We start from the raw sequence: 18107 nt of genomic DNA, 5'->3' as shown, positions 1-18107 counted from the left end.
GCTTGTTTTGCCACTTTCACAACGTCATTTCTTGGAAAAATTTCCGACACGCCGTAAGTTTCTATTTTGCTGACCACGCCCCTCGGCGTGGATTGACACCTGACTGCGCCAATAGCGTTGGTCCGTTTGTGTCCGGACGAACCAATCAGCTGTTAGCTCCGAGACAACGAGGAAACTGTGTGTGCGCATGCCGACATTTCGGCTCTTTGGCTCCTTTAACATAGAAGAGATCAGAGCCAAAATGGCGCCCAAGCTTCAGCCGTCAAAGACTAGGTGGGAGGGATAATTGTATATCCAATGAAAGTGAGAACGAAGCAGAAAGACGAAGGAAATAGACGGGCACACTGTTAGTATTTGTTTTGTTTTAGCACCGTCTATCAGCGGCTACAACCAGGAATAGAAACAAGCGTCTAGCTATGCAGCTTCCTTAAATTGCACGTTAGCTACGAAGACTGACAGCATAAACTAACCTCAAGGTGAGTAACTAAACGTGTTAAACCCACGGATCAAGCTCAGTTAGTGGTGTCGACGTAAATTCGCTTTAGCTAAAATAATAAGTACACTCAGTCCTGAATCTGTGTTAAACACAGTTTGCACCCATTAACGTGTCGTGCAGTAAGTAACGTTAACTAGCTAATTAGCTCACAGCTCATCTGTTTGTTTAAGACTTAACTGTTGACTCTGTGAACCAGACACATTTACATTTCCACGTTATGTCTGTTAGTTGTGTGGTGACATTAATGGGATACACACTAGTACAGGCTCTCAGACCACACACACACACACACACACACACAAACAATGTTGTCTGCTGTTTCTGTGCATGTTGGTGTGGCTTAGATGGCTCAGTGGGACCGACTGAGGCAGCTGCCTGCTGGGTACACACAGCAGCTCCATGAGCTCTATGACAGGGATGCTCTACCCATGGATGTTCGCCACTACCTGTCAGCCTGGATAGAGAAGCAGGAGTGGTAAGACAACAGCATTAGTAAAGAGTTATTAAGCAATCAAATACAATCTGTAATACCTTGTAAGTGGTTGTGTCTTTCTTTTTGTTTGTTCTTCAGGCAGCGAGCAGCTCGAGATCATGATCTGGCTATGGTACTGTTCCAGGTTCTGCTGGAGAACCTCGATATACAACACAGTCGATTTATCCAGGAGGAGTCGTTCTTAATGCAGCACAACATCAGACGCTATAAACAAAACTTTCAGGTTTGTTTGAATTCTCTTTTATGATGCCAAGCAAAATCTAGTTACATCTTTGTTTTGACGTTTTGGAAATATCTACTGTGAAACAGAAGACATGTTAAATCAGTTCAAACTATTTTCATGGCTGCAGTTATCATTTTAATGAATTAATGTCAATAACACTAATTCTGCATGATTTCTGTTCCCTGACAGAGGTACCTGGATGACCCATGTGCCTTGGCAAGCACAATTCTGTGGTTTCTTGAAAAGGAAAAGGAAATTCTGCAGAGTTTTGATCTGGCTGAGCAGGTTGTGAAAGCACGAGATAAAAATGATTGGCACACGTTGTAGATGGGGCACACCCTGTCAAAACACCAAAACAAGTACATGCTTAGCAAATGGCACAACAGCTGGTACACACTGGAGCACATGACAACTGGGACCATATAAGGGCACCTGACTTACCTTAAATATTTCTAGTAAGGACTCATAGGTTAGGACTGATTTAGGAACACTCTCAGAGCAACTCAAGCAAGAAAGGAAGACCAATCTATACCTCAGTGAGGAGATGAAGCTGCTTTAAAGGCTATGATTGGTGGATCACAGGCTATGGGCTATAAAAAGGCACTTACAGTGGTAATGAGAATATTATGGACACAGTGTAGTCTCTATTAAGACATGGTGTTATTATACATACTATTCTATACAGTATAAAGTAGGCTAATGTTTGGAAACAGGCTGACATGCAGTCTATACAGTTGTTTTTGTTCTTATGTTGTTGTTTTTTTTACCATGCTAATATTTTCAAATTTTTATTCACCTGTTATCAGTTAATGAGTTTATTTAAATAGTGGCATCTATTGGCATGTCTGGCATTATAGAGAACAAGGAAACAGCAATGGAATCAGGTAAAGGAACTAGAAAACCCAGCTGGACAGAAGAACTAAATTAGTTGACAAGCATAAAACACTTTTAAGATTTTTGCCCCCAATTTGCCCCCAGCATTGCAGCACAAGATAAGAAGCAGGTGTGGGACAACATAATGATTTGGACTAGGAAGCTTTGCAAATATAGCCCCTGGTACTTTACAGGAAAATGTTTAGGTCATTTTTTGTATAGATGATTGTGTGGTCAGCCCCAAGCAGTGAGTGTACTGTGTGTAAGATATGCAGTACTATAACTTCATATGTAAGTTTATATTTTTAAAACCCAATAGTTTAGTCTTTTCTGTCTGCTTTTAGTTGTTCTGAAAAACTTATTTGCATTCATTTAGAAAGACCCTCATGCACTGAACGTAAAATGCAGGAGTCAGTGTGGGTGTAGGTGAAAAAGCTAAGATTTTCCACCAAGCTGTTATGCTTTAACTGGCACATTCATTCAAATTTGTTCTTTGTAAGAATGAATACCCAGTATGACATTTGAAAGACTCATAATTTCTGTATCTCCTCCCCCATGTCCCTTATCTCAGGTCCAGTTTTTGCGAGTAGAGCAGGAAACCATGGAGATAAGCAGCCAGCAGGACCTTGAACGTAGAATGGCTGGGCTCAAGAATGAAGTGCAGGTGCAGATTAAATTGTTTTATGTCATTATGTTGTGCTTTACAGTTGAAGGATATTACAGTTCAGCTATTATTTTTGTTCTCTGTGTTTTTTGGGGGGGGGTGTAGTGTATGGAGCATGCAATTATATGCCTGGAGGAGCAGCAAGATGAGTTTGATTTTAAATACCAAACCCACAAGATGGAAGGTAGGGAGACCAAAATTTTCTCATTGTGTTTACATGCTGTTATAATGTCCTCTGGGGATGAGTAATAAAGTGACACGTGAATCACAGCTACATCCTTTCTTTTGTTTTGCTCTGTCTTACATGGAAAATCTGATCCTGCTGTGGAAACCGTTACACAGTTGTAGTAGATGAGGCCATGAAGAAAGACCAAATCAAAATTCTTCAGTTACTTGTCAACAAACTGAATGAGTGTAGAAAGGTATAGTGTTGTTATATTCTTAAATAACACCGTCATCTTTTCAGGCTAGTCCTTTTTGTAATGCTTTATGTTGTGTTTTTTTGTTTTTTCTTTACAATTTTCACCAAAATTACCTTCTCAGAGCACACTGTCAGACCTAAATAAGCTCCTGGACAGAATCGATGACTTGATAAACATATTGGTGGAGAAGGAGCTGGTCGATTGGCAGAGGAGGCAGCAGAAAGCCTGCATTGGTGCACCAGACAGTGTTTGCCTGGATCAGCTAGAGAAGTGGTATGTTCATCTCCACATTAGTTTTACTATTTAAAAAACATTTTTTTTTAGAATTTCTCAAAACAACTAAAGCAGGACAGAATTGAGAAAATGTCATATGGCTGAAACTTGAGCCTGCTCCATCCCCATCCATACTATTATCACTACTATGGTGTTTTTGTAGGTGTTTTAACAATAGACCAGTGTGAATGTAATTGCTTGTATTTTTTTTGCTCTTGTTTTGTAGGTTCACCTGTGCGGCATTGTGTCTTATTCAAGTGCGAGAGTTCCTTAGTAAGCTGGAGGAGCTGGTAGGAAAGGTGTCCTATGACAATGACCCTATAAAGGGCCAGAATCCCATACTGCAGAGGAAAGCAGAAACTCTTCTGAAAGACTTACTCAAGAGGTGTCTCCTACAGGACATTACTTTGTTCCACCCTGTTGCTTTTTTATGACTTTTCATGAAATTTACTGACATTATTGTGCTTGTTTCTTGAAGGTCCTTTGTGGTTGAGACTCAGCCATCGATGCCTCAAGGGAAAGGACCCCTGGTTCTCCGCACCAACGTCCAGTTCTCTGTCAAGACAAGGTCAGTATGACACTCCAAGCAACCCTTATGTTAACCTTCAGTACATGTTTGTAACATAATCTATATATACTCCAGAAAGTGTTGAGTGGTCATTTTTTTTACTTTCGCATCGATTGTGATGTGTTAATGTGTATCAGTTTTCATGATTGAATATTGCATTCATTTTGTGATAGTCAAGATATTTTAAATCACTGCTCACGTTAGCCAATACAAACTCAAACAGAGAATTGAAGTGTGGAGCTATCTAAAATTAGTTTACTTGGTCTGTAGTGGCATGAATAATTTTGTGTTTTTCTCCATGCCTTTTATTATCCTGCAACCTTAGAGTGTTGCTACTATCTTTCATGTTTTCTGTTCATTGGCTTAACATTTTGTAGTTCAAAAATCTGACTCCTGCCTTAATATTTTTAGACTTCTTGTTAAGTTTCCTGAACTGAACCACTCCATGAAAGTCAACGTGTCCATGCACAGGTGAGAGTCCTCCTTTGGTTTGCGTTGCTTTTGCTACACACAGAACAAACCTGCAGCCTGTGGTAACTGCTCTATTTTCTTCCCATTCAATTTTTCTAGGGAGGCTCCTCAGATCAAAGGGTGAGTTTTTTTTTTTTTTTTTTGGTGTTTGTCTAATATAAGCCTCCATATCAAGCGGTGTTTCCAGAAGAACTGTATCAAATTATCACAACTGAAATTTTTGTGTTCTTATTAAACATGGTATCTTCACAGATATAGGCGCTTTAATGTTTTTGGGACCAAAACCAAGGCCTTGAACATGGCAGAGAGCCAAAACGGAGGCATGGTTGCAGATTTCAGACATCTGGTGAGTGATAACGACTTCAAAAGGTTAATATTTCCTGAAAACTGATGGAATAAATAAATGAAAAGACTTTAAAATAAGGTTGTGTTGTGTTAGACTGATTCTGTGTAATAATAATTATCTGCAGAGTCTGAAGGAGCAGAAGTCAGGAGGAGGCAGCAAAGGAGGCAGTGATGTGAGTTGACTTTAACTTTCCTGAAAACACTATCTTTGTACTGTGTAACTGAGTAATTCATAGTTCAGAAATATGAGAACAAAATAATGATCTCTGTGTGTTTTGGTGTCAATAGATTTCTCTCAGTGTTACAGAGGAGCTGCACACCATCAACTTTGACACTGTGTTTGAGCTGAAGGGCTTGTCAGTTGAGCTGCAGGTGGAGTTTTTGTCTTTTGTTTTTTCTTGTGTGTGTGTGTGTGTGTGTGTGTGTGTGTGTGTGTGTGTGTGTGTGTGTGTGTGTGTGTGTGTAAGTAAACATGGATAAGCCCACAATAGTTTCACACAAGACAAAACAGTCACGGCACGTACTGCTTCCATATTTTTGTTTTGGGGACAGGAGGCGCTGTACGGCTGGTTTTGTAAAAACTACACTAACCTGTTGTGTATAAACTTTAGGGATTACATTATATTAATTGCTTTTATTATGGAATTATGATCTAAATCAAAGTTATTTTTCCCTGGCACTCAACCTAGGCCTCCTCCCTCCCAGTGGTCATCATCTCTAATTCCAGCCAGCAGCAGAGCGCCTGGGCATCTGTTCTCTGGTTCAGTATGCTGAGTCAGGACACCAAGGTGAGAGATGGCCGTCACAAACACACACACCATTCAGCATCTTGCAGTTTGCCTGTGCTATTATTCATTTAAAAGCCAGTATAAATGAATTTTCTATATATTGTTTAAATACGTCTGTTCCTCTAGGATGTCATGTTCTTTGCCAACACTCCTGCTGCCCCGTGGCCAAAATTTGGAGAAATGTTGAGCTGGCAGTTTCTCTCTGCCACCAAACGTGGTCTGAACGATGCTCAGCTGGAAATGATCGCACACAAACTCTTTGGTAAATCCTGTTTCTGCTTCAGTTGTATTTTCTTTTTGTTGTTTTGGGCTGGTGTCATTTTTCTGTGAGCCAAATATTACACCAGCAGAATACCCTGGACTGAATTTGACACAAGATGCTAAAATTCAATGTGAATTTGGGGTTCTGCGACTCTGGATCATGCAGTAGAGATTTCTCCGTGTCTTGGGCCTAATTCATTATTGAGGCTCATCAATTTCCTGGCACATTTTATCATATATTGAACTGGAATTACAGCTGGTTTTGTGTACAGTTCAGTGTTTTGTCATATTATGACAAGGATTGTACAATAATTCAAAATTCTTCATGGGTTGTAAGCATGTTTTATTTATATTGATATCAGGGAGTGAATAATGCATGATTTATTCATTATCCCACCAGGAAAGCAGCAGAACTATGATTCCTGCAAAGTAGCTTGGTCAAAATTTAGCAAGGTAAGAAAAATGAATCCTAGAAAATATTTTTCAACATGACTTGAGAGATGAACCTGCAAATGTCTAGAGTTTGCCATTCCTCTGCTTTGTCAGTTTGCCAAATATTTAGATTTGTGACCAAGTTCCTGCAAAACTAAAGACATTCTCATTGTCTACTCTGTGTTTAGTGCTAATATGCACATCTGCCACCTGTCAGTATATCTAAAGTATAAAGCATAGTAAACTAAGTGAAGTACATCAGCATGTTAACAAAATGATTGATATAATATGTATATAACATCCATATTAATAACAAACATCTTCATGTTTAATTCACTAACTGATAAGGAGCAAACTGTGCACCTCAACCTTTATCCATCTTTGGCTTTATTTTTTATGAGCCTTACATTCAAAGCCTCATATAACTGTTAGCAATGTCAATAAAACCCTAATGTTGTCTGTTTATTCTTGACTTTTTTTTTTTTTTCATAGGAAAATGCCCCTGAGACTTTCTGGGTGTGGTTTGATGGGATCTTGACAATGGTGAAAACATACCTTGAAGACCAATGGAGGGAAGGGTATGTTTGCTGAACACAATTAAATCTAGGTTTGATACAGAGCAGTTTTATTCATGTCTATAACTCATGGCAAATGGGAGACATTTCTTGTTTGAATAAGTTTTTTTTCTTTATCTGTGCTGTAGCCTCATCGTGGGTTTTGTGACCAAAGGGAAAGAGAAGTCCCTGCTGAAGAAGAAACGAAGAGGCACATTTTTGCTGCGCTTCAGTGAAAGTGTCATTGGAGGAATCACCTTCTCCTGGGTGGAATATACCATGACTGGTAACACATTTTTTATTGCATAATTATCCAATCTTTTTTTTCTCAATGTTCCATGGTAGAAAGAAATACAAACAAGCTTCCTTTCATAATACACACCATGGTAATGTAATAATCTCCAAAAAAAACACACTATTATATCATATCAGTATCATATAGGTGCAGTAAGGGAGAAATGTTGCTGCTTTTCTTGAGAAGCAATTGTGTATGAATAGCTGTTGTTTTATTATTGTTGTCTTTGTCAGACTTTGTGTGGCTGCTATCTGGGCCAGGCCTCCCTTGCAAAAGAGACCTCCAATATCAATGGGGCTTCCTGATAAAATAACGGCAAAATAAATAAAAATAATAGTCAAACTAACTTTTTTTCTGTGTATGATCTTCTGTCTTACTTTAGGTGAACCTCATGTAAATACAGTCCAGCCCTTCACCAAAGTTGACCTTACCCAGATTCCCTTACATGAAATCATCAGGAATTTCCAGATCTTAGAAACTGAAAATATCCCAGAAAATCCTCTGCTTTACTTGTATCCTGACATCCCGAGAGACGAAGCTTTTGGAAAATACTACTCTGAGAAGACTGGAGGTAAAGGCACCAAATACTTTTTGCAAATGCTTTTGACTTGCCACAAAGATTCAGCCATTCATTGTGTATACTGCTTATCCTACAACGGGACACAGGAAACTCAGAACTTGTGTGAGGTGACAGTGCGTGAAAAATATGTGAATATTTTTGGAAAAGAAACCCACCCAAAATCCCAATTTACATATTTTGTCCTGCAGTAGTCATAGGTAAAATGACATTCTAATTGTACTGATGTGAATGAATGTGACAAATCACGTCTAAACAAATTCTCTTTCAGTTGACAGTCCTTACATGAAGTACATCAAAACCAAGCTGGTGTTTGTTTCAAAGGAGTAAGTATATTATTACGGGTTTCTGGGCTGATTAAATAGTCTTTTTCTTTGAACTGAAACAGAAGCAACCCTTATATTCTAAATGTGTTATTTAAACAGAAACAACTACCAATGCACGTACTTCATCTTAGAAGTAGTGTACCCATGACCTTTTTTATGTCATGAGCTACTGGTTGTAATGACTGTTTGTCATTGGTCATGTAGGAACACACTGGAGGCTAGGTCACCCATGCCCTCTGTCATGGCACAGGGTGAAAGCCTGGAGCCAGTGAAAGCCCTGTATGGAGAGGCAGCTGGTGAGTCATGGCTCTCCTTGCTGTCCCATCTAGTTAAAAACCATGTCAGACGTATAGCTCACTTTCGTCGCATAACTCTGGGTTGCCATCGACTTGTGCAAAAAATCAAAGGGGAACATGCTTCTAGATAAAGTAGATACAGCTACTGAAATAATTGTTGAACTTCTCGCTTATGTCCAGTGGGGCTGTCGGCTGCTGCTACTGCACGCATACTACTGAACATGAATTCTAACACGTGGTGGAGATGATTGGGTTGAGCAAAACTGCTACTAACACTTTAAATTCTAAAGCTTCACTGACCTACATTCTGATGCTTGAAACACTTGAACAGTTTGCTCAATGTAACTACCAAAGTCAATTAGAAGACTCTAAATTAAAAAATACTGTTATAATCAAACTGCAACTGATTATCATCGATGGAAATCAAAGATAATTAGCCAATATTGGAATTCATAATGTCATAATTAGAATTATCAACAGGGGTAACAGCGGGAGCAGTAAACATTTCTTCTTACAGTGATTAAATTCCTGTCCATTGATTATACATTTGCATGGCTTGGTAAGGCCCATGGAAATGTTCTGGGAAATAATTTTGTTCTTTTTCAGTTATATTGAGCTCAACTGTTAGTCGAGCAGTGCTTGAAATAAAAGTCGAGCAGTACTTGAAATAAAAGTGAGAGCCTTTCTTTTATTCCTTTCAGAACAAGACGAGGATCCTCATCTACTGGGTCCACCTCTGGAATTCAATGACTGTGATCCCATGTTGTCTGAACCTGCTGCAGCTCCACAGGATTTACTGATGTATCTCAACAACCCCAACCTCTTGGAGTTTGACTTGTTGGAGGATGAACAGGGGCTTCCTGATTTCAGTCTTCAAGAATTTAATTGCCTGCCACAGCAATCCTGTGGAGGCGTTTTCCCATAAGCATCTCTTGTGTACATTTAACCAAACCACTAGTCAGCTTTAATCCTAGCTACTGATAGCACAGCATCCTCACAACTGTAGTGTACTTTGCATATCCATTGTTATATTTTACTTTTATAGTGCTGTTTTCATATGAAATACTTGAAAGCCCATTTGAAAATCGTGATATTGAGTCTTAAAGACTGGTTTTTAATCCAGCATTCAGTGCTTGTGTCAACCTTTAAATCATTCGAATATGGCCTTTATAATGTCACTTTTCCCATGTTCAGTTTGGTTAAAAACGAGACACAAATAAGGATTTAATTTAATTTATGCAGTGAGTTGGATTTGGATTTCATTAGGGTCGCAGACACCAATGGACCCCTCAACTGTCTTACATTAATAATGCCTGTGTATATTTTGAGCCTTGTTATTTTAAGAACAGATGAAAATGAAATGTCATAAGACTGACCATGTAAGCGGTAGGGAAGATGTTTACAGTATATGAGGTATTGTGGTGTAAACTGCACATAAATTATTGTTTCTCTGGTTGGTCCAAGCTGCAGCATATAAACATGTGATACATTGACGTTTAGCCCAGTATAAGTTTGCTTTTATGTTCATCTGCACATTCACATCAAACGTTACAATAAACTATTATTATAGGTTTAAAGTTTGAATCAGTCTTTAGTCAACAGATGGCAGATAACTTTAGTCCGAGTAAAGTAGTAAGTTAATACACGTGAGGTGAGCTAGCTGGTGCCTGCTAACTTAGCTAGCGAGCTAGCTAGCTAGGACCAGACCTGATAACAGGCTGAAGGCCCAGGACTTTTTCTCAGGAGTGATCGGACACAAAACAGGAGTTAAAAAGTAAGTGAAACTGTTTTTGTTCTGTTTTTTCGCCAGGTGACCAGACCCAAAATATTAACCCTGCTCCGCATTCAGCTGCATGTTTAGCTAACAGCTAGCGCTAGCTGTCATGTTATTTAACTATTTATTTGACGGTAAATTTTATGTAGCTAGTTACGTCTGGTATTGTTGGTTTTAACGTGTTTAGATTTACTGTCAAATAGTCGAACAGAGCAGCTTTTATTTTAGACTATCAATAATTTGGATTGGTAGCAGGCTAATGTTTTAGCTGTTAGCAGTGTAGGCTAACGGTACCACTAATATTATTTTACTGCAGATTAATACAGTTTTAGGTAATGAACGTTAATTATTAGGAGTTTAACAATCCAAATGAATCATTTATAATTCCCCTCGCATCTTAAAAGAGATGTTTTTGAGTTTTAGTTCCCAGTTAATTGCCTGTTATGGATGAATTGATCAAGTATTGCAGCTGCAGCTTCAATAGGGCCCAAAGAGACCCGTGTGTCCAACACGTTGTTGGTCCTCCACAATAAAAAAGGTCAATTTAATTCTCCTTTAAAGGTGCAATGTTTGAAATGTGAAAGATTTAGCAGCCTCTAGTGGTGAGATTGCAGAATAGATTATAGATGATCTATAGTTTACTTTTTATAATTACCTCTCTCAACCAAAAGTTCTCACTAAGATGCATAGAAATGAACTGCTATTTGTTTTATATTTTATTTCTCGTTGTGTGGAAAATAGTTCTTTGTTTTGAGAGAGCGGCTCTGGATGTGCTCCAGCTCCTGGTCTTTGAGAATCACTCATCTTTCATTGAATCAGGAAATGACTAGATGCTGATGAGAGATGGGAGCTCCAACAGATCTGATCAGGGCATACTGGGCTGTTTAGGTCCTACGTACAGTGGGTACGGAAAGTATTCAGACCCCTTTAAATTTTTCACTCTTTGTGTCATTGCAGCCATTGTCCAAAATCAAAAAAGTTCATTTTATTTCTCATTAATGTACACTCAGCACCCCATCTTGACAGAAAAAACCAGAAATGTAGAAATTTTTGCAAATTTATTAAAAAAGAAAAACTGAAATATCACATGGTCATAAGTATTCAGACCCTTTGCAGTGACACTCATATTTAACTCACATGCTGTCCATTTCTTCTGATCCTCCTTGAGATGGTTCTGCTCCTTCATTGGAGTCCAGCTGTGTTTAATTAAACTGATTGGACTTGATTAGGAAAGGCACACACCTGTCTATATAAGACCTTACAGCTCACAGTGCATGTCAGAGCAAATGAGAATCATGAGGTCGAAGGAACTGCCCAAGGAGCTCAGAGACAGAATTGTGGCAAGGCACAGATCTGGCCAAGGTTACAAAAGAATTTCTGCAGCACTCAAGGTTCCTAAGAGCACAGTGGCCTCCATAATCCTCAAATGGAAAAAGTTTGGGACGACCAGAACTCTTCCTAGACCTGGCCGTCCAGCCAAACTGAGCAATCGTGGGAGAAGAGCCTTGGTGAGAGAGGTAAAGAAGAACCCAAAGATCACTGTGGCTGAGCTCCAGAGATGCAGTAGGGAGAAGGGAGAAAGTTCCACAAAGTCAACTATCACTGCAGCCCTCCACCAGTCGGGGCTTTATGGCAGAGTGGCCCGACGGAAGCCTCTCCTCAGTGCAAGACACATGAAAGCTCACATAGAGTTTGCCAAAAAACACATGAAGGACTCCCAGACCATGAGAAATAAGATTCTCTGGTCTGATGAGACCAAGATTGAACTTTTTGGCGTTAATTCTAAGCGGTATGTGTGGAGAAAACCAGGCACTGCTCATCACCTGCCCAATACAATCCCTACAGTGAAACATGGTGGTGGGAGCATCATGTTGTGGGGGTGTTTTTCAGCTGCAGGGACAGGACAACTGGTTGTAATTGAAGGAAAGATGAATGCGGCCAAGTACAGAGATATCCTGGAAGAAAACCTCTTCCAGAGTGCTCAGGACCTCAGACTGGGCCGAAGGTTCACCTTTCAACAGGACAATGACCCTAAGCACACAGCTAAAATAACAAAGGAGTGGCTTCGGAACAACTCTGTGACCGTTCTTGACTGGTCCAGCCAGAGCCCTGACCTAAACCCAATTGAGCATCTCTGGAGAGACCTGAAAATGGCTGTCCACCAACGTTCACCATCCAACCTGACAGAACTGGAGAGGATCTGCAAGGAAGAATGGCAGAGGATCCCCAAATCCAGGTGTGAAAAACTTGTTGCATCATTCCCAAGAAGACTCATGGCTGTACTAGCTCAAAAGGGTGCTTCTACTCAATACTGAGCACAGGGTCTGAATACTTATGACCATGTGATATTTCAGTTTTTCTTTTTTAATAAATTTGCAAAAATTTCTACGTTTCTGTTTTTTTTCTGTCAAGATGGGGTGCTGAGTGTACATTAATGAGAAATAAAATGAACTTTTTTGATTTTGGCAAATGGCTGCAATGACACAAAGAGTGAAAAATTTAAAGGGGTCTGAATACTTTCCGTACCCACTGTATATGTCCAACTGCAGGGGTGGCTGTTGTGAAATGAAACCCTGGTTATGATCTCAAAGGGCAGCTAGTTTGGCTTGCTGTTTCATTAATCTGAACTTGCAGCAGCTGATAAATTGTGGGTGTGTGTGGATATTCCTTACGTAACACATATTTTTATCATTAGTCATGTTCTGTGTGGATGCACAGTAATAAACAATACAGAGTTGAGATGGGTATGAGTGATCAGCACCTATGGAAATAAGTCACGTTTTGTTGGATAGGAATATCCTGCTCTGATTTTGTAACTGGTGGTTTTTTAAATGATGTAACAGAGAAGTAGGAAAGTAGAAGTGACGATGGTGTGAAGATTAGTTGTTGCTTAAAATCCTGAATGCAACTGTGGAATATCTGTTACAAAATTTATTACATACATAAGATAAAGGCATATATCTTGTACATGCATACATTGCACATATTGTAAAATCAAACAACAGTAGATTAAAACATGAATTTAAATCACTATATGAGAGGTAAGACCCTGCTTAACTCCATCATTAAGGGTCACTGAGTCTGAATGTAAATGATTCACAACAATAATGTCCTGCTGGTCTAATGTAAGGCACTTTTACATTTTAGGTAGTGAAGACTTTCTGCCACCGGGTCCAGATGCATGCGAAGGGTGTGGCAGCTTTGGTGAGCAGCACGTGATAAGCTTGTCGAAACTGTCTGTTCATGACGGCATAGAGAACGGGGTTGATACAGCTGTTGAGCCAGGTGAGGTTTGCGCACAGCATGTGCAGCACCTGTGGGGCGCGGTTCTCTTTGTCAGCTATGTTGAGCAACATGAAGGGGACAAAGCAGAACACGAAGCACAGAAAAACAGTGAAGCACATGCGTGTCACACGCTTAAATTCGCCATCATCTCCTGAAGTTGCTGATTGGGAGGAGGGTGCTGCGTTGGTGGGAGCTTTTGATTTGTTGGCTGTTGGTGGATTTAGGGCCTTGGCTGAGCTCTGTGAAGGTTCATCTTTATGTTGGGATAAATCCGCCTGGCTGCTCATCTCACAGCTACATGTGTTGGCTGCGCCACTCTCTACACCACTGTCATCTGTCTCTTGAACTGAAGGAGCTGGATTTTTCTTGGATGACCGGCGGCTGAGCCTGTAGCGAAGCAGAGCCTGAGAGGCAATCTGGACACGTTTGTAAATGAGCAGATAGAATGCGCCAACACAGCCCAGGCCGACAAAAAAGTAGGAGAAGAGCAGGATGGTCGTGTAGGGTCGACCCCTCGTACGGTGGAAACTGCAAGTGCACACCTGTGGCACGAACACGTAAACACGCCAGAGTGGTCCGAAGCTGGCCAGGCCCAGTCCCCATGATGAGATCACGAGTAAAGTAAGACCAAGGTTAGAGAAGACTCGTTCAAACACAGCCCGTTTTGCAACCAGAAGATATCTGCTCACTGCTACCAGGCAGAGGGTGATGATGGAGACAGAGTTGGAGAGGAAGAGGAGCAGGCCAAAAATGCTGCACCAGACCTGACCACTGCGCCATCTGAGGTGTAGATAGGAGTCAACTGAGATGGGCTGCAGTATAGTGCAGTACAGCAGATCAGCTACAGCCAGGTTGATGATGAGCACATTGAAGCGGGTCCTCAGCCGTGGGTCTAAGGCAAAGGCTAATATGGTCATCAGGTTTCCCATCGTACCAACGATGGTCACAGCACATCCCCACAGCACAGCAAAGTACCGGTAGCCTACAACTGAAGGACTGTAGCAGGAGAAGAGGTCATCCTCTGTTTGGTTTGTGAGGTTCATCAGCCTGAAGCAACAGGAAAAAGGTTAACTTCTCTCTGATGTGTTCACAGAAAGTAAAATTAGAGCAAGTGGTTCAGACGTGGTCTACTTCACCACATCCTGTCACTGACTCAAACATTTATAGCCTTTGTTATTTATAGTTATAAAGTATTTTTGTGAGCTTTATCGTGTTATTCTTTTTTCGTTTACAGATGTTGTAGCTCTGATGCCTGATTCATTATCCAGCAAGCATGAATTATACCTCCATCATTAGCCATTAAATGTAAATAAAGAATGAATCAAACAGGTTTTATGTACAGGTTGGACTCAAAAGAATAGCCTTTCCTGTAACATTGACTCAAAAGTTCAGATGTGTCTTTATATCTTTTTTAAAATATGTTGACATCACTGAGATGAATTTTGTCTATAGATTTTTGATTTTGATTCAATTAGTGAAAAAGTGCAAACAAAGATGGAATTTAATACGGAACAAATCACAAAACCCTCAAATATATAAACACATTATTTATAATTAACTTTAAATTTTTCTCAACTTACAGCTGAAGATTTCTAGCCAGTGGTCGTAATTGTTGATGTGGCTCTCAGGTGGTGTGGCACGCTGAATGTCTTAACTTCCTGCTTGTGTTGCATTTTATTTTCAACCTCCGGGTTGCTTAAGCACCTTCTGTTACGCAGGGACAGAGTTTCCATTTCATGTCTAAACTCGGGAAGAGAGAAGTTGTGCATTTCATCCAGAGCTTTTGAACAAATATTGAAAATAGAATAGCTGAATATTTTTTTAAAAATGTATCGTTAGCAAAATGTGTTTTACTAGTTACTACTAGAGATGTTTTCACACATCTTAAAAGTTACTTATCACTAGGGAGGGTATGTCCATACTAGTTGAAATTGTTGGGGTTTTATTTTATTTTATTTTGGATAATATGTTGGTCTGACTTTATCAGGTTTTGATAAAGTCCCTACCCGAGCTATAGCTGGTTGAAGGCTCCCCACCAAGTAGCCTGAGGTTATTCACATTTTTTGTCTAAAGGTAACATTTCATATCCAAATCATTAAATATCTACTGCTTTAAATAATAATAAACAAGTAGAACAAATGTAGCATCCTTGAAAAATATTCATAAAACTATTGTTTACAGAGACTTCTTGTTCCAACTGGCGAATCCAATTAAATGGTAAATAGTCTTATACTTGTAAAGTACTTTTCTACATTCAAATGTACTCAAAGTGCTTTTTACACTATTTGTCCATTCACCCATGCACCAGTGGAACAAGCACTGGGCATCAAACCACCAACCCCAGATTCACGGTCGACCTGCTCGACCTCCTGAGCCACAGCTGCCCCATTAGTCGGTTCTCTATTCTGGTTTGTACATAAAAAAGAGGTGAGTTTTCTCCCACATCGTACTTTTCACTTTTCCAAACGTTAGTTAGCCTCCACTTGACAACAGACTGAGGTCTGGTAGGAAGGCACTTTGACTGACACGGGGCAGTCTCAACAATGTTGGCTGCCTACACATGAGCCTGCCTGTTAATTGGCTAAATATGCTCAGCCATCGGCAGCTGCCGATTATTTTAAAAATGGCAAAAATTAATCAGTTGATTAATCAGCTTCTAATCCAAACAGAGCTGGACTTGGCCTCGGTAGATCAGTGCTGCTGTAGTCTTGAAACTGTTAGAATGCTGAAATTTGCAGTGTGGGGTAAATGAGAAAACATTGCTTACCATTGTAAATATTTGTAATTTGCATAAAGACAAAGATACAATACTTTTCCTTCTGTTCATAGTTAATTGTGACTATCTTTAGGTTCTCAGTGGTGCTTTCACTTTAACTGAGGTTTCACTGAAGAAATCAACTTAAATTGAGTTTGGTTTCCCTTGTTAAATAAATGTTTTTTCATGCTTACTAGACGTTGATGTGAGAGTAAATGCTTTTAAGAGGAAGTAATTTTAAACCTTTGCATTTGCATATGGACATACTGTAACAGGAAGAGGTGAATCTAGACCATTAGCATTATGGTGTGATGTAAAATTATTTCTGTCCAAGTAACACAGGAAAATAATAATAATAGACCTCTGTGGTTTACATATTAAATTAAGAATAATGGTGCATACATGCTGAGTAAGACCAGTAGGAGACAACATATTATGCAGAGGTTCAAGTATTTACATTGGTTTTATGTTCGTTTTCACATTAATTGAAAAAATGTTTGGTTAATCTAGGGCACTGCAGTATATGGTCTCCCACCAGACTGTCTATCAGAAAAGCTTTTGGTTTATGAAACAGGAACTTCTCAGAACGGCTCGTTCCTCTCTCTAGCTGTTCGAAAAAGACAGAATGGAAATTCTGGTGGTGCTGCTTTTGGTTATTATGCTCTGAGTTGCAGAAACAGCTTCCGAGAAAGTGGTTTGCAACTATGGTACAAAGCTTTGGTGTGTGCTTGTGTCAGCTGAGAATTAGGTCGCAGCCAGTGGTGAATGAATTAATGAGGACCTTCAAATACCAATAGTGTAATAATACTCTGTTGCAAGTTTGAGTCTGTATTTACTTAAGTACAAAAGTATTAGCAGCCAAAAGTACCTGAAGTAAAAGGGTTCAATGGCACATTTCAGATTAGTGTAGCTTTTATTGCATCATATTTATTGTTTCATTACTGTGTTCGTCACGTTTTCTAACATACATGCTTTTAATTTGAGTTATTTTACATTCTGCTGGGTAGCCGGTGAATTTCCATATAAGGATCAGTAAAGTTTAAAGATTATACTGTATTTTGTATTATATGTCAGATTCTAAAGATGAACTAGTAACTAAAGTTATGTAATAAATGTAGTGGAATAAAAATATGTATTTGGGTCAAGCCTCATCTTTGCAATCACTTTACTGGTTTACAGTATGGGCCTGATATTTGTTGGAAGGAAAAAACACATGCATTTTGGAAACTAGGACCATAAGATGCAAGAAGAGGAAATTGAAAGAGAAAGTGAGGTCACACAACAATTGTGATTTGGCAATTGTTTGGATTTCTAAAGCTGGGTGAACAGCACAGCAATATCTATAGAAACGTGTGCTGGTGGACAGAAACTCTGTGTGGATGTAGATGGGCCGCACAAAAACCTTTCCCACCTTAAAGTGGATGACCTATGTCAGTCTTTTCATACATTTATGTGTCATTCTCTGCAGAAATGTTGTAGGCCTCCATTTTATAACCTCCCTCTTTTAAGGTTAATTTTCCTGTTGTTCAAACTAACAAAAACCAGTTTATAAGCCCAAATGTTTTAGTATATTGGTTACACACGATTATTGTGCTGTTTGCCAGGGAAGTGACTCATTAACAGCATCACACACTGCACAGTACTCACATTATCACAGCACGACCTGTAGAATCGGATGTGTTTGTTATATTATATACCCCTATTATATCTTTACAATTTAAAAATTGAGAAAAGGGTAAGGAATGCACCAATCATCATTATGTACAACCATAAACTCAGTTTAATAGTTTTATATATAATTCGGTTTTCATTTGACAGTTAGGAGGACCCAACATGTATTTTTTTTTTCTCATTTTTTAATAATCTACATTTACAGTAATGGTTCAATACACTTCTTCTATATAACAATACATTTGTAGACATTTTCTCTTTATTG

At 39.3% G+C, this 18107-nt stretch overlaps 2 protein-coding genes across 3 annotated transcripts; one reads left to right on the top strand and one right to left on the bottom strand.

Annotated features, from left to right (window-relative positions):
* Window positions 1–301: 301 nt before the first annotated feature.
* Window positions 302–9934, top strand: stat2 (signal transducer and activator of transcription 2). Of its 2 annotated transcripts, XM_026306715.2 has the most exons (24): window positions 303–476; window positions 841–971; window positions 1068–1212; window positions 1402–1497; window positions 2657–2749; window positions 2855–2933; window positions 3092–3171; window positions 3293–3444; window positions 3671–3829; window positions 3923–4012; window positions 4424–4483; window positions 4583–4603; window positions 4736–4829; window positions 4954–5001; window positions 5117–5200; window positions 5518–5616; window positions 5743–5878; window positions 6278–6330; window positions 6802–6887; window positions 7013–7149; window positions 7541–7729; window positions 8007–8061; window positions 8266–8357; window positions 9059–9934. In XM_026306715.2, exons 2-24 carry the CDS (start codon window positions 841–843, stop codon window positions 9280–9282), a joined length of 2403 nt encoding a protein of 800 aa, XP_026162500.1. In that variant the 5' UTR covers window positions 303–476; the 3' UTR covers window positions 9283–9934. The 2 variants fall into 2 exon arrangements, with proteins under 2 accessions (XP_026162501.1, XP_026162500.1); XM_026306716.2 differs by lacking the exon at window positions 8266–8357 and having other exon boundaries at window positions 302–476; window positions 9059–9242.
* Window positions 9935–13034: 3100 nt separating this feature from the next.
* On the bottom strand, window positions 13035–15143 carry gpr84 (G protein-coupled receptor 84). The gene is made up of 2 exons (XM_026308009.1): window positions 14997–15143; window positions 13035–14463 (listed from the first exon to the last, which is right to left on the bottom strand). Exon 2 carries the CDS (start codon window positions 14457–14459, stop codon window positions 13275–13277), a length of 1185 nt encoding a protein of 394 aa, XP_026163794.1. The 5' UTR covers window positions 14460–14463; window positions 14997–15143; the 3' UTR covers window positions 13035–13274.
* Window positions 15144–18107: the final 2964 nt, after the last annotated feature.

This window comes from Mastacembelus armatus, chromosome 5 (assembly GCF_900324485.2).
Source record: "Mastacembelus armatus chromosome 5, fMasArm1.2, whole genome shotgun sequence".
Taxonomy (NCBI): Eukaryota; Metazoa; Chordata; class Actinopteri; order Synbranchiformes; family Mastacembelidae; genus Mastacembelus; species Mastacembelus armatus.
This window is presented reverse-complemented; position numbering and strand designations above follow the sequence as displayed.

Excerpts from the sequence above, each read along its gene's own strand:
- stat2 (XM_026306715.2), top strand. The coding sequence starts at position 841 with ATGGCTCAGTGGGACCGACTGAGGCAGCTGCCTGCTGGGTACACACAG. Across the intron at positions 1,213-1,401 it reads GCTATAAACAAAACTTTCAG|AGGTACCTGGATGACCCATG; the intron begins GTTTGTTTGAAT and ends GTTCCCTGACAG. Across the intron at positions 8,062-8,265 it reads CTGGTGTTTGTTTCAAAGGA|GAACACACTGGAGGCTAGGT; the intron begins GTAAGTATATTA and ends TTGGTCATGTAG.
- gpr84 (XM_026308009.1), bottom strand. The coding sequence starts at position 14,459 with ATGAACCTCACAAACCAAACAGAGGATGACCTCTTCTCCTGCTACAGT.